The sequence below is a fragment of the Orycteropus afer genome, unplaced genomic scaffold, assembly GCF_000298275.1.
Source record: "Orycteropus afer afer isolate SDZICR_OR568_19922 unplaced genomic scaffold, OryAfe1.0 scaffold00083, whole genome shotgun sequence".
NCBI lineage: Eukaryota > Metazoa > Chordata > Mammalia > Tubulidentata > Orycteropodidae > Orycteropus > Orycteropus afer.
Genome location: NW_006921670.1, coordinates 9,873,051 through 9,888,804, shown reverse-complemented (window position 1 = coordinate 9,888,804; position 15,754 = coordinate 9,873,051). Strand labels below are relative to the sequence as shown.

General features: G+C 52.2%; 1 protein-coding gene across 1 annotated transcript in view; it reads right to left on the bottom strand.

Moving 5' to 3' along the window:
* PARVG (parvin gamma) overlaps nucleotides 1–5,577 on the bottom strand; it is a 20,417-nt gene extending 14,840 nt beyond the window's left edge. The window contains exons 1-6 of the mRNA XM_007941803.1: nucleotides 5,520–5,577; nucleotides 4,696–4,760; nucleotides 3,993–4,095; nucleotides 2,948–3,088; nucleotides 1,333–1,448; nucleotides 154–209 (exon numbers count right to left, since the gene is read on the bottom strand). Of these exons, the coding sequence (XP_007939994.1) occupies nucleotides 154–209; nucleotides 1,333–1,448; nucleotides 2,948–3,088; nucleotides 3,993–4,095; nucleotides 4,696–4,760; nucleotides 5,520–5,577 (539 nt within the window). The remainder of the gene's footprint in view (nucleotides 1–153; nucleotides 210–1,332; nucleotides 1,449–2,947; nucleotides 3,089–3,992; nucleotides 4,096–4,695; nucleotides 4,761–5,519) is intronic.
* Between the last annotated feature and the right edge of the window lie 10,177 nt (nucleotides 5,578–15,754).

Below are 15,754 nucleotides of genomic sequence, written 5' to 3'. Positions count from 1 at the left end.
GGCCCCTCGGGGACTGAGAGGAAGTGCAGGGCACAAAGGCATCTCCTTAAGAAGGTCAGGCAGAAAGACGGGCCCCAGCCCCAGCCCCCCAGGTGCCTGACACCTGCAAAACCACAGCCCGGCCACAGCCCAGCATCACTGCCCTTCCCTTACCCGCATCCGGTGAACTGTTCCACCAGTTTCTCTGATTTCATGCCACTCTTGGCGTTCTAAGAAAGAAAATGGAAAAGAAATTGAGTGGTCCCAGAAACAGGTGTGACAGAGACCTGCCGTTTAAGACGACCAGAGTGGACAAAGCTGGTGACTCTCGCCCCACCTGAGGGCAGCTCCCATAACCTGATGGCTGCTTAACTGCCCTTCCCCATCCAGGAGTCTAGACCCCCACGAAGGCAGGGACCGTGTCTGCCGTGGTAGACCCCCACGAAGGCAGGGACCGTGTCTGCCTGGTTCCCACAGCATCACACAGCTCACAGTGGAGTCGGTCAGCATGTGTGGATTTAAATGAATGAATGGATGAGGCAGTGAATGAATGAAGTTATCTCTGATCTATATGAGAAACACAAACAAAGCCATGAAACTGCTCAGCAGAGAATTTAGTCACTGGTTTTGATAAAAAGAAAAACGAGTTGGAATGAGTTTGGCTGGACTTGGCTTATTTTTGGAATGAGTTTGGTTGGACTTGGCTTATTTTTGGAATGAGTTTGGTTGGACTTGGCTTATTTTGCGGGATAGGTCAGTGGTCAGCCCTTGGACACAGATATAAAGGTTCTGCTCACCAGGCACCCAGAGGTGGGGGAGGGGATGCTGGGGAGTAGGAGTTGGTGGCGTCCCTTTTCTGGGGCATTAACACAAGTAGGTGTAGACTAAAGAGAGGGGTCCGTGGGGTGGAGAGTTCTAAAAAGGCTTCCTGAAGGAGTGGACCGGGACTTCGTCACACCCACTCATTGTGACTAAGAGACATCATGCCGTGGGTGAGGGCAGTGGTGTCAACTCCATGGTCATGGACAGATGGCCTCCATGTGATATGGGCCATGGGGTTACCATTGGCCCAAACAGCCCTGGTCTTTGCTGTTGCTAGGCAGATGCCATCTGGTAAAACCACAGAACTGACCAGCTCCAGGACCTCATGTTCCCACTGGGTTTCTGTCCCCCAAGTGACTCTTGGTATTTCCCACCTACAGCTCCAGCCTAGCCCCCCACTGCTTTCCCGACGGCTCCCTAGGATACAGCCTGGCTCAGCCCCTCCTCATGAAGCACCCTCCAACCCAGAGTACAGCAATGTGGACCCAAGAGCTCAGCCCATGCAGGTGAACCCTCAGGGTGGGTCATTACCTCGATGGTGATGACCTCCACATGGACATTGGTTGGGAGACGCAAGCTGGGCTGGAAGCGCTTGACCAGGGCCACGAGGAGGTGCAGGGTGGCCAGGAGGTCCCTGCTAAAGATGGCTGAGATGGGGCGCACAAGTCAGAGCCAAGTGAGGCCAAAACCAGGGGCCCGATGGTGGGGGCCATGTTATCAGAGCAGCCTTTGCACACCAAGGAGATCTGTGTGTCCCCTTCTGGAAAGCAGAGGTCTGAGATGTGTATTCAGAACCTTCAGTCACCCTTCAACCCAGGCACCCTCTTCTGCAAACACAGACCACAGATATCATCTGCCACGTGGACAGAGCTGATGTCCATCGCAGCATTATTCACCACTGACAACCACCGAGTGTCCTACAGCAGGGCACTGCTTGACGACAGAATCCAGGGTCCCCATTATAAATACCAGTTACTGAATGTGAGACCTTCAGTGTGATGGCGAAGGCAGTGTTTTGTACCACAATGAAAACTAGGTTGGAAAAATGACTCTGGTCCACCATCCCCACCCAGCCTCAGCAAAGCTACTCAACTCCATTAAGGCTTAGATTTCCTCATCTGGAAAATGGGGCCGATAAAGAGACCAAGAGGAAAGGAAATGCCCACGAAAGCATTCAGGGTGCGGGGTGGGGTGGGGAGGGCTGGTCCTCTGCACACCGCTTTCCCACAAGCAGACACTGCAGATGGAATTTAAAGAATTAATTAGAGGAGTGAGTATCCACCTCACATGGCCGTTGGACACATCCTGGCCTCGCACTCAAGAAATAGCAGCTACATCATCAACCACTGTTATTATTATCAGTAATAAAAATAACACTGATTCAGAAGGAGCTCTGGTGGTGTAGTGCACAAGGCATTTGACTGCTAACCAGAAGGTTGGTGGTTTGAACCCATCAGCTACTCTGAGGAAGGAAGATGGGGCAACCTACTTCCATAAAGATTTACAGCCTTGGAAACCCCGTGGGGGTCGCTATGAGTCAGAACCAACTTGATGGCAATGAGTCTGGTTTGTTTTATTGTTACTATTATCAGAGTCCCTGGGGACTGCTAACCAAAAGGCTGATGGTTCAAGTCCACCCAGAGACACTTGGAAGACAGACCGGAAGTTCTCCTTCCAAAGATCAGTGGTTGCAAACCCTATGGAAGACAGTTCTACCCTGGGGTCGCCATGAATCAGACTCAAGTTGATGGCCACTGATTCCACTGTTGATGAGTTGACTGGGATCCAACTTCTCTGCTTTCTGACTGCTCAGATCCTAGACAAGTTCCCCTCAGAGCCTCAGCTTCCCCACCTGAACAGTGGGAGAGTAACAGGACACACAACCCTACAGTGGACACAAGCACACCCTGTGAAGAAGCTGGCCACCCCGATGCTGCTGCGACACCTTTGGGGTTACGGAAACGTGAGCGCCGTTTGCCCTCCGCCAACACGCAAGCTCTGTGCTAGCTCTTCTGGTTGTCAGGCCTGCTGCTTCTTCCACACCCAAGGCAGGTGAGTGTGTGCCTTCTGGGTAAGTGAGGTGTGCAGAAGGGCCAGGATCCCCCAACCCAGCCTGCGCCTGCCCTGGACACAGGGCCCCACATACCCTCCACACTCCATGGGGCCTGGCGCTCCTCCACCTGCAGGCTCTGGTTCGTGGCCTCCAGGACCACCGCAAGCTTGCGCCTCTGGCTGGCAGCCGTCAAGGCAATCTCCTCCACTTCTAGCTTAACTGACGTCAGCTTCTCTGAGGGTGGGAGAAGGCGGGTGAGGGCAGGAGGCGACCTAGGGTGGGCACACAGAGGGCGCCACGGAGACCCTGTGGGAGTCTGGGTCTGGCCGGTCCTTCAGGTGGCAAGGCCTGAGACACACATTGCTGGTGCCCAGGACCAACCACACCCATAGCCTCAGCTGGACATGCTTGCCAGCTCCTGGGAGCCCCCCGTCCACACAGGAAGCAGGAGCGGTGGTGCTCAAGGGCTGTGAGTGCTGCGAAGAGTGCTGGCCCAGGAGCCCGGCCCGGGTTCTGGTCGCAGCTCTGACACCCTCAGAGACGGGCTCTCAGGCAGAGACGCCCCCTCTGCAGCCTTGGCTCCTGCTCTGGGGACTATTGGGGTGGAGGAGGGGATCCCTGGGCCTGAAACACGTGCACGTTCAATATGGTGCTGACGTCCACACTCGTGATCAAATCTAGCCGTGGGAACGGACAGGGGTGTTGGGTGTGAGCTGCAGACCAGGAACCACTTCCAGGAAGGAGAGCTGGGAAAGTGCTTGGAGAGGAAAGAGGAGGGTGAGCAAGAGAAGGTGGGGAGGGAAAGAGGTAGAAGGAAGTGGGAAGGGGAGGCAAGGAGGAAGAGCTGAGGGAGAGGAAGATGAGGAGGAGGGGAGGGAGGGGGAGGGGAGGGACGGGAGGAGGAGAGGGCAGACAATAAGCGTGGCTGGGAAAATGGTGGCACTCTAGGAAGAGGGCCCAACCTCGGCAAAGGCCTGGAGGTGGGTGAGCACATGGATTGGTCAAGAAAAGGCAAGAATGGTGGCCCCAGAGCTTGGCAGGGGCAGGGGATGAGGCTGAGGGACAAGCCCGGAGGCAGGGCCAAGGGCCAGGTGGGGAGCATGGCCGAGACCCTTGGTGCCCAGGGGCAGCCACTTACGGAAGAGATGGTGCAGGATGAGGCCGTCGAACATGTCCTCCTCCAGGCTGCGGACCACGATGTGCTCGGGCAGGAGCGTGGCATTGACCCACTCCACCAGCACCTGCAGGCCCAGGGAACGGCTCACGGCCCGGCCCAACTCTGCCTTCCACCTGGAATGACCTCCTCCCACCCGCCAACTCTCAGCCATCCTCCTACCCAGGTGTGGTGTCACCTCCTCTGGGAAGTCCTCCCTGACCCCTGTGCAGGCCACACACCTGAGAGCAGGTCTCTCCCACCATCCTGAGGCTTGATGGGAGCGGATACATGAAGGCACACAGTCGGTGCTCAATTAATATTTGTTCAGGAGCTCTGGTGGCATAGCACATAAGGCATTTGACTACTAACCAGAAGGCTGGCAGTTCAAACCTACCAGCCACACCTCAGAAGGAAAACTGGGCAATCTATTTCCGTACAGACACTGCCTCGGAAACCCAAGGAGGGCTCACTATGAGTCAAATCAACTCAACAGCAATGAGTTTTTCTTTTCTTTCTTTCTTTCTTTTTTTTTTTTTTTTTTTGGTTTTTGCAACCATTCACCAGGTCTCATCCTGGGGCCAGGACAGCCTGTAAACTCCAGGACCACCCACCGGGGAAGATACCCATCTGCCCACAAGATGGCTACTTCCAGAGAAATCAGGGTTTGGTGAAGAAGGCACGGAACCTTTTGCAGTTCTTCAAACTTGGGGTCCTTCCGGGAGGTGGGTGGCAAGTATTTCCTCTTTTCTCCTGGAATCAGAGGGAACGGGGTGCATGTGTAGGGTTCCTGCAGGCACTGGGCAGCTCGCTCTTTGCAGGGCACCTGGCCTAGCACCCAGCACCAGGGACCACAAGGGAACTGGGCTGTGGAACCTGAATTCTGGAACCTCACTCCTCGAGTTCAGACTCCCAGGTCCTCCACTTATGAATGGAGCCGTCCACACCTCTGTTACCTTACGCCCTGTGCCTGAGTTTCCTCATCCATACAAAGGAGGTGATGACCCCTACATTCTGCCACCCCTCTGTCCGTTTCTCATGGTGAGGTGGTTTGCGTGTGGCTGTGATGCGGGAAGCTATGTCACCGGCATGTCAAATACCAGCAGGGTCACCCAGGGTGGACAGGTTCCAGACTAAGAGAGACTGGTAAGAAAGGTGTGATGGTCTATGTCGGAAAATCAGCCAGTGCCAACCCTGTGGAGCAGAACACTGTCCTGGGAGAGGGGCCTCTAGGTTGGAGGGCTCCCAAGACACACAGTGATCACAGCAGTGGACCCAAGCTGACCCACAGTCCTGAGGATGGTGTGGGACCAGACGACACTTCATTCTGCTGGGCAAGAATCCTTGGGTCAAGTAGGAAGTAGAAGACACAGGCAGGGTGAACAGGGTTGGCGGGCCGTGTGACCACCGGCAAAGCAATGCACCTTCCGAGCTCGGCAGGCCCAGTTCTGCAATGCACACCCCACTCTCCGCCCCGGCCTGGCTCCCACCTCCCGCCCCTGGACTCCGCACCCTGGGGGAGCTCCTCCTTTGAGGGCTGCAGCAGGTTGTAGAGAGACTCTGGCTCCATCTTCTCCTTGCCGTCCTGGAGGCTGTAGAGACAGACAGGTCTTGGTCTCACGGACTTACTCACGCTGCGTGTGCGTGACCTTCCAGTGTGACCCTGACAACCTACGGGGCTGAGGTTAGGGGGAGCTGGTTGGCCTGCGGGTGGCTGCTGGAGGTGAAGCTGGTGAGGGCTGGTGTTTGGTTCTCTGGTGCCACTTGAACAGACAATACCACAAATGGGTGGCTTTAAAAAAACAGGCATTTATTCTCTTACAGTCTAAGAGGCTAGAAATCTGAGTTCAAAGTGCCAGCTCTAGGGACTGGGTGAAGGCCCCTTGACCTTGGGCTTCAGCTCTGCCTCTGGCTCCCAGCCACTGGAGCTGGAGGCTTCTCTTAACTCAGACAGCTTGTGGCTGCTGAGGCTGACAGACCCAAGGTTGACAAAGAAAATGGCACAGTCCCAAGACTACCAAGCAACACAGCAGGCCACTAGTTCAAGTCCAGAGACAGTGCCAAGTTCAGCAGACAACATGGCAGGCCACTGAGATGCAGACACAGCCAAATGCAGGGTCCAAGGGCGCCAAAAAGCTCAGAGACCTTTCTCTAGCTTCTCCTTCTGTCCTGGAAGCAGACCACGTCCCCAAGGCACGTACGCAACTGCTCCAGCAGATTCCACCATGGAGTTGATTACCAGGCTCACGGGGAACAACTCCATCCAGCAGCCCAGCCACTCAGAACCAGGCCCAGCCAGGCTGACACATAACCTTAACCACCATAGCTGGCAGGTACCATCTGTGAGCTCTTGGGGCAGACACTGCACCTGCTCACCTGGGCCTTGAGCAGAGACAGGTCAGCACAGGGGGCAGCTCCGGCCCCAGAATGAACAGACTGGGCTGGGGAACCAACCCCACAGGCCGCCCTCCACCCCTCATCGGCTCGGCTCTCAGAGGCGGCTGTCCCTGCGCAGCCCCACAATGCCGAGGGCAGTTCCCAATCCTGCCCCTAATGGCACCCAGCACTCTCCACCTCGCAGGGTGGTTTTGGGGATTCAAGGAGCACCACCACCCACCCAGCTGCCTCAGCCAGAGCCCTGACTGCCACTGTAGACTTGGCCCAACCCCTGCTTCTAGAATCTTCTGCTCTGCCCAGCATCTTGGTGTGACCGGCGTGAACAGAGCATGGCTGGCCCTTCCTCCTCCTCCTCATTGTTATAGGTTGGCCTTGCCCTGCCCGAGAGAGGGGCAGGTTCCGGGAGCAGCCGACCTCCTTCCGTTCCGTGGGCCACTTCCTCTCCTGGGGCCTGCCTTCATGGTCGGGGTTGGCAGCTGGACTTCCTCCTTCCTCTTTCAGCTCCTGGTCCCCCCAGAGTTTGCAAACCCAGGCATTTGGAGTCGGGGTCAGGCCGCAGGAGTTGATGGTGAAGGCCCTCCCGGCAGCTCCAGCCCCCACCCAGGAAGGCCTATTCTTAGAAGCAGGGGTCCTCCCAGCTGTGTGAGTGACCATTCACAGGGCCTGGAGCCACCCACCTCAGACTATCAGCCAGCCTGAGGGCCCCTGTGGCTCCATCCTGCCCTAAAGTGAGGGGTGGGGAGAAGACTGTGTCCCCTCATCCCAAGCCTCTGGTTGGACACCAGGATCCTAGCTCAAGGGATAAGGCCTAGGTTCCCGGCCAGCACCTTCTCATTCGGGCTGTGTGGCTTTGGGCAAGCCTCCTCCCCTCTCTGAGCCCGAAGCATCTTTACAAGGATGCAGGGGCCAGAGACAGGCTGAGTCCTGCCTCCAGACATGAGCAGTCAAGCAGGTCCCTCTCTGGCCTGGGCCTCCATCTCTTCATCTAAACACTGGGGTGAACTTCCCCTGCCTCAGGCGCATGAAGCTCAAAGGCGGTGGTGAGGGGGAACCCACAGCAGGTCCCTTGCTGCAGCATAAGGACGACATGTCCCTCTTGTCTGGGCCCCGGCTCCTCACCCATCAAGTGGGGGGACAGGGGCAGGTGAGCAGCCACTGAGCACTGGACAGTGAAGGGGGGGCACTGACATTCGGGGCTCCTCTGTGCAACCTCGGATGGGCCCTGTGTTCTCTGCCTTGGTTTCCATGAGGAGACCTCCCTCTGGGGCCATGGCGCCTACTCTGCCCAGACCCCAAGCAGTATGACAGAGAAAGCTCCAGCAGCGGAGGGCCCCCATGGATGGCCACAATCGGGGAGGACTCACCTGGCTGCTTCCTCTTCACAAGGAAATGAAGAACGCAGCGGCTCAGATGGTGGGCCCCGTGTCTGAGGTTCCAAACTCAGGTTCCAGGTCCCCCAGGCCCCTGGGGTCCACACACGCAGGGCTGGGGGTGGGCTGACAGCTCACTTCCTCCTGAGTCCGCAGTGTCTGCAAGTAGCTTCCTCCTCTGGGTGCTGCAGGGCACTGGAGGAGGATGCTCTGAAGGTGAGGCCCCCACAAGCCCTCCCACAGAGCTTCCCCGAGTCCCAGCGGCCCGGCCACGCCTCCCACCCTCTCTGATGGCTCACAGCCAACCCAAAACTCACGTTCTCATTTCTCTCCTTCTCCCCTCTTCCCTCCCCAAACCAAGCTAGGTCTTCCCCAGTCTCCTCACCACCAGAATGGCAGTGCCATCCACCCAACTGCTTCCTAGGGTCACCTCCTCCCTCAGCCCCCAACATCCAACAATCAGCAAACTGGCAGCTCCACCCCACCCATCCAGGGCCACCAGGAACCCGGTAGCCTTCTCTGCTGCAGTTGGGCTCACCACTCACCTCCAGCCAGGGGTTCTCCACAAGCATGCCCAGCTCACTCAGACACCAACCACTGTGGGTTTATCAGCTAGTTAGTGCTATGTAACAGATACCCCATAGTTATAACCCAAAGCAACAACCATTTACCCAGGGTGTGGTTCTGAGGGTCCAGCTGGGCAGTTCTTCTGGTCTAGAGCACCTTGGGTGACCTCTGCAGGGCTCTCTCGTGCATCTGTGGTCAGCTACTGGCTGCTTAGCCAGAACGGCTCACTCATGTGTTTGACATTTGGCAGACTGTCCATCAGGGGCTGGCTGACGGTTGACAGTGTGGCCGCTCATCTTCCAACAGGCTAGCGCAGGCTGCTTTTTACATAGTAGTCTCAGCACAAGGAGGAGGATAAGCCTCAATGCACAAATCTTGGCTTGTGTCACATTTGCTCTTTTGTCCCCTTGGCCCAAGCAAGTCACCCTGGCCTGTCTAAGAGTCAGCGTGGGAAGGAATTACCTAAGGGCATGGGAAAGATTGCACTTCTGCAAACAATAAAGGACAGTAGGCATGGTAACCCGGATAGGAAGCAGGGCCAACGCAAACAGAATGCTCTGGCCATAGGGATTCTGGGTTGTGGACAATTGATTCTGAGGCCCCTGGGACTAACACAGACAAGCACCCAAGGTTCTACTTAATTCAAACCAGGAGAAATCCAGTCACTGATGATGGACAGTGAGCAGCACCAAATCCAAGTTCAGGCCCAAGTCAGTCCACGAACACCCTCAACTGTGATACCAAAAACCAAACCCACTGCCAGCCAGTTGGTTCCGACTCATAGCAATCCCCACTGCATTTCCAAGGCTGTAAATCTTTATGGAAGCAGCTAGAAGGTTTGAACCACCAACCTTCTGGTTGGCAGCCAAATGTCTTACCCACTACACCACCCAAGCTCCTTCTCAACTGTAATAAGTACTCCATGCTCTTTCTTGGTGTGTTACATATAACTATATACACAGATCCATGAAGATGCGCATATTCACACCATAGAGAACATCTCTTGACTTAATGTTTTCCTGGTAACGGCTCTCATTTTCAACACCCAAACTCATGTTGTTGTTGTTGTTGTTGTTGTTGTTGCCCGGTGCTGTTGAGTGGCTCTGACTCGTAGCGACCTTATGTACAACAAAACGAGACGCTGCCTGGCCCTGCGCCAGCCTCACAATCTGTCACTCCTTTGTCGGTTAGTCGTCCTGTGGTAGCTTGCATGTTGTTGTGAGGCTGGAGGCTGTGCCACCAGTATTTCAAATACTAGCAGGGTCACCCATGGTGGACAAGTTTTGGTGGAGCTTCCAGACTAAGACAGACTGGGAAGAAGGAAGGGACCATCTACTTGTGAAAACATTTCCCACTGAAAACCTTAGAATAGCAGTGACACGTTGTCTGATACGTTACTGGAAAATCCAAACTCATAGAACGTTGATATCTCTCAACACAGTGGCTTTTTTTTTTTCCCCAAAATTTATATGAGAAAACCAAACCTAGTGACATCAAGTCAAATTCCAACTCATAATAACCCTATGGGACAAAGTGGAACTGCCCCACAGGGTTTTCAAGGCTGAAATCTTTACAGAGGCAGACAGCTTCATTTTTCCCCTACAGAGTGTCTGGTGGTTTGAACCCCAGACCTTTGGATTAGCAGCCAAACACTTAACCACTGCACCTTCAGCCTTCTTACATAGGAAACATTTAAAACTGTATTTAAATCCAAAAACTCTATACAAGTTTTTGTTTTCTTTTTTAAAAGCATACATTTTAATACATTCACTTTCCCTTTCACTCTTTTCTGAATCACTGAAAAATAAATTACATCATGATACTTCATCCCAAGACATCATCCTACCATTATGGCAGCAAAGAAAAGTAATATAATATATTAATATTTTCTGACATTTCATCCATATTAAAATTTCTCTGCACAAAAATGTTCTTTACAGCTGCATTTAACTCCAGGCTCCAATTGGGGATCATACATGGCCTTTGATTGGCTGTCATGTTTCTTTAGATCCTTTCCTCCAGCACAGTCTTCAGTCTAGAACAGTCTTCAGTCTAGAACAGTCTTCAGTCTAGAACAGTCTTCAGTCTAGAACAGACTTGCACGGCATTAACTTTTGCACGAATTCAGGTCAGTGGGCTCACAGAATGCTAATTCCATCATCGGTCGTTTTTGGGTCTGCTTCTATTGACTGATTTTTCTCCTGGTTATGGATCACATTTTTCTCTCCCTTCTTATACCTACTCATTTTTTTTACTGAATGTGAGACATTATGCACTTGGTGCTGCCAAGGGTTGAGTTTTGTGCACCCCCTTAAAACATGCTGGAATGTTACTTTGAGCCTTTGGAAGCTTTTTTCTGAAGTTTGATCTCAAATTCTGTCAGTTCAGTGAGTGCACTTGGGTCTGTTGGGTTTCCCCTCTCTGCACCCAATCCCAGGGTTGCCTCCACGTGGAAAGCCAAGGCAAGAGCAGGGGTCATCTCATTTTATTCCCTTTTCTTAGAGGTCACAGACCTGCTCTGCCTGTTGTCTAATATCTGAAAATAGTTGTTCTCCTCATTTTGCTCAGTTTTCTAGTTATGTATGATGGAAATGTACCTCACAAAGTGGGTATCTTTCTCCATGAGGTAATAAATTACTCAGGTAATTAATTACAAAGCAGAGTTACATTTTTAGTAGAAAAAAAATCTGATATACACCATGTTATGGACTGTATTGTGTCCCTCAAAAATACATGTTGTAAATCCTAAACACTGTAGTGGTTAGAATCCCATTTGGGAATGGGTTTTCTTTGTTATGTTAATGTGGTAGTTAAGGTTGTATGTCACCTTGGCTGGGCCTGGTTGAGTGGCTGGGCAGCTGGTGGTAGTTATTCCCCATGGTGAGACTGGCAATCAGCTCCATGGTGAGATCTACCACAAGCAGCTGAGTAGCTGCTTTACGGATGTGGTCTGCTTCCTGTAATAAGCAGCCACTTTGGGAATGGTCTCTAACTTAGGCACCCTTGAACCCTGCATGTAGGCAAGTTGCCTGCCATGCTCTGCCAACCTTGGGACTTTCAGTGGACTTGAATTAATGGCCTGCCGTGTGGTTTGGTAACATCGGGACTGTCCCTTATTACTTGTCAACCTTGGGCTTGTCAGCCTCAGCAGCCAGCAGCTGTCTGAGTGGAGAAATGCCTCCAGCTTCAGTGGGCTGGGAGCAGGAGGCAGAGCTGGACCCCAAGGTTGAAGGGCTTTCACCCAGCCCCTAGAGCCTGGCATTTTGAACTCAGACTGAAAGCCTCCAAAATTGTAAGCGAATAAAGTCCTGTTTGTTCAAGCATCCCATTTGTGGTATAGTCCTGTCAGAGCAGCACTAGGGAACCAGAAGAGGTAATAAGATAGTATCAGTGCAGGGTATATTTTAAGTCCCTTTCTTTTGAGATATGAGAGATTAAACAAAGAAGCGAGTGAGCAGACATGGGGGAAGACACATGCCCGGCCACATTAAGATCTCCAAGGAGGCCAGGAGTAGAAGCTCAAGAGACAAGGACCATCCCCCAGAGCGACACAGAAAGAAACCTTCCCTAGAGGTGGAGCCTCCTACCTGTGAAAACAATTGCTGTTCATTAAAGCCGCCCACTTGCAGCAATTCTGCTATAGTGGCACTAGATAACTAAGACGTGCCATCTTAACAAAACAATCCCAGTAACATCACTAGAAACGAGACAAGTCTACATAACTTATCTCCTGGCATGAGCCACTGAGAAGAATGCAGTGTCACTCCTGCCTGTGGTCTTCGTGCCAGGGTTCATAACCTAATCTAACAGCAAGGAAAATAGGAGACAGATCCCAGCTGAGGGACATTCTACAAAATAAACAGCTAGTGTTCTTCAGAGAGTCATAAAGATTGAAGCACAACTCCAGATGACAGGGGCTTGAGAGGCAGGACACATGATTGCAATGCATGACTTGTGTTTTCTTTCGGTTGAAGGACATTATCCCAGCGATGACAAATTCTGAGTAAGGCATGTAGGTGAGACAACGCTATCGTGTCAACGTGATTTCCTGATAATGACAACGCCACTGACAGTATATAAGAGAATGTCTTTATTTTTAGGAAACACATTCTGAAGTATTTAGAATAAAAGGACATAATGCCTGCAACTTACTCTCAAAGATCCAAGAAAGATTACAAATATGTATGTATAAGCCTATAGGTTGTGTCATCTGCATATCGAAGGTGTTGATGAGACATCCTGCGACCCCGATGCCATGTTTTTCTTCATATAGTCCGGCTTCTTGGATTCTCTGCTCAGCATACAGATTGCATAAGTATGATAAAGGATAACTTGTTTTTGGAGCCCTGTTTTTTGGCAATGCCTTCAGTGCAGCTTGGACTTCCTCCTTCAGTTCCATCTATTCTTGATTGTATGCTACCTCCCAAATATGCAGATGATACAACCTTGCTTGGAAAGTGAAAAGGATTTGAAGCACTTACTGATGAAGAGCAAAGACTACAGTCTACAGTATGGATTACATCGCAACACAAAGAAAACAAAAGTCCTCATGACTGGACCAGTAAACAACATCACGATAAATGGAGAAAAGATTGAAGTTGTCAAAGATTTTGTATTACTTGGTTCCACAAACAACACCCATGGAAGCAGCAGTCAAGAAATCAGATGTCACATTGCACTGGGCAAATCTGCTGCAAAAAACCTCTTTAAAGTCTTAAGGACCAAAGATGTCATTCTGAAGACTAAGATGTTCCTGACCCAAGCCATGGTGTTTTCAATTGCCTCATATGCATACGAAAGCTGGAGAATGAATTTGTTGTTGTTTTTGTTAGTTGCCATCAAGTTGGCTCCAACTCATAGCAACCCTGTGAACAACAGAACGAAACACTGCCTGGTCCTGTGCCAGCCTCACAATCCCTGCTCTACCTGAGCCCATCGCTGCAGCCACTGTGTCAGTCCATCTCATTGAGGGCCTTCCCATTTCACTGACTCTCCACTTTACCAAGCATGGTACCCTCCTCTAGAGAATGGTCCCTTCTGACAACATGACCAAAGTAGGTGAGATGAAGTCTGGCTAGTCTCGCTTCCAAGGAGCAGTCCAGCTGCACTTCTTCCAGGACAGATCTGTTAGTTCTTCTGGCAGTCCATGGTACCATCAGTATTCTTTGCCAACACCACAACTCAAAAGTATCAACTCTTCTTCGGTCTTCCTTATTCATTGTCCAGCTCTCACATGCATATGAGGTGACTGAAAATAACATGGCTTGGGTTAGGTGCCCCTTAGTCTTCAAGGAGACATCTTTGCTCTTCAGCACTTTAAAGGGAATGACAAATTGAAGAGGAATGGCGTGACATTCATCTTCACAAAGACTGCTTCGAGATCTGTCCAAGTGCAATGCTGTCAGTGATAAGATAATATCCATACGCCTACCAAGAAGACCAGTTAATACTACTATTATTCAAATTTACACACCAACCACCAAAGCCAAAGAGGAGGAGAATGAACAAGGAAGACCAAAGAAGAGTTGAAGCCTTTGAATTGTGATCTTGGCAAAGAATACTGACGGTACCACGGACGCCAGAAGAATGAACAGATCTGTCCTGGAAGAAGTGCAGCTGGAATGCTCCTTGGAAGCAAGAATGGCCAGACTTCATCTCACCTACTTTGGTCATGTTGTCAGAAGGGACCAGTCCCTGCAGAAGGATATGGTCAGTAAAGTAGAAAGGAGAGAAAAAAAGAGAAGACCCTCAAGCAGGCGGATTGACACAGTGGCTGCAACGATGGGCTCAGGCACAGCAGGGATTGTGAGGCTGGTGCTGGTCTGAGCAGTGTTTCATTCTGCTGTACATACGGCTGCTTCAGATCAGAACCAACTCTACGGCACCTGACAGAAACTTTTTTTTTTTTTTTTAAATAGTAACCTACCTTGTTCCCTGTCCCATCCCTCATCCCTAGCATGGTGCTGAGCACATAGTAGGCCCTCAAGAGATTTTTGCTAAAGGCATTATCTCCGGCTTCTGGATTCCCACACCTCTGCCCTTGTAAAGCCTAACCTTGGTAGCGTGTGATGAATACCACTCAGTGGATAAAATTAAAACTCCAAAGAGAGGGTTTTCACTGAAAATGAAACCTGATGAGACCACAGCTCCCCAAGCCCCAGATGCTGTCTTTGCAGAAAGAGCAGTGAGTCCTGCCCCTGTGGTGGCCAGAGGACCCTCGGCCAGGGGCAGTGCTGCTCTGGCTCCTGCCTGCAGGGTCTAGACAGGGTGGCCTCAGAGGGCACCTCCTCCTCTAAATGCTTGAGTGAACACATGCCACCAGAGCGGAGGGCTGGAAACTGGCCCCAGCCCACGCCTCCCCATCCTAGAGCAGAGATCCCTGGCGAGGGGCTGGCTGAGCTGGACTTCTCCTGGGGGTCTGCCGCTCACACTGGGCGTGTCTTCCAGAAGGAGTGCACACCACGCCAGATTTGTAAAAAGGCAGAGAGTAAGGGTGAGCCAGCAGATCCTAACACAAACAGGTAAGCACTTTGTTAACTGAAATGGTGGTGGTTCGAACCCACCAGCAGCTCCGTGGGAGAAAGATGGGGCAGTCTGCTTCCGTAAAGATGACAGCCTCCGAAACACTTTGGGGCGGTTCTGCTCTGTCCTACAGGGTGGATGAGCTGGAATCAGTTTGACAGCAACAGGTACTAGCTGGAAGGTCGGCAGTTCGAACCTCCCGAGAGGCCTTGAAAGAACGGCTTCATGGTCTGCTTCTGATCAGTTCTACTCTGCACACAGGGGTGGTCGTGGGTCGGAATTAACTCGACAGCAAGAGCCCACTCGGGGCAGTCTTGTGCTCCTTGTCTCTGCTCCTGTCCCCGTTCTCTTGTGGCTGTCATCACCTGCCCCCTAAGGTCGGTGACATCTCTCCCAGATGTCTAATCTTTCCCCACCACACCCTAGTTTCCTTCCCTTCACTGTCACTCTCCCTGGGATGTGGTGACCTGCCAACTTGTCTCTCCTCCCTGGCCTCAAGGACAGTGGCCGGTCTCTAAATCACCAGCCACAGCGCCCGGCCTGCATGGACCAGCCCCTCAGTGGATGTCTGCTGAACCAAACCAACTAGAAGCCCCCTGGAAGCTTATGCACCATCGCTGGTTTCCAGGAACTTCCACCAAAGAGGGGAGCGTTTGACTGTCATTGGTATTCCTGGATAAATCCCATGCACGCAGAGCTCAGGCTGAGCCTGGTCTAGCACCTGACACAGAGCGTGCGGTTCAGCCTCAGTCGTGTGGTGAGCTGGTGACCTTCTGGGGGGGCTGCAGGAGGTGGGGAACACTGTCCCGGGCATTGTGGTTTGAGCGGCATCCCCGGCTTCTCCCCACGCATGGCTGGAGCACCCGCTCCCCCGTTGTGACAACCCAAACT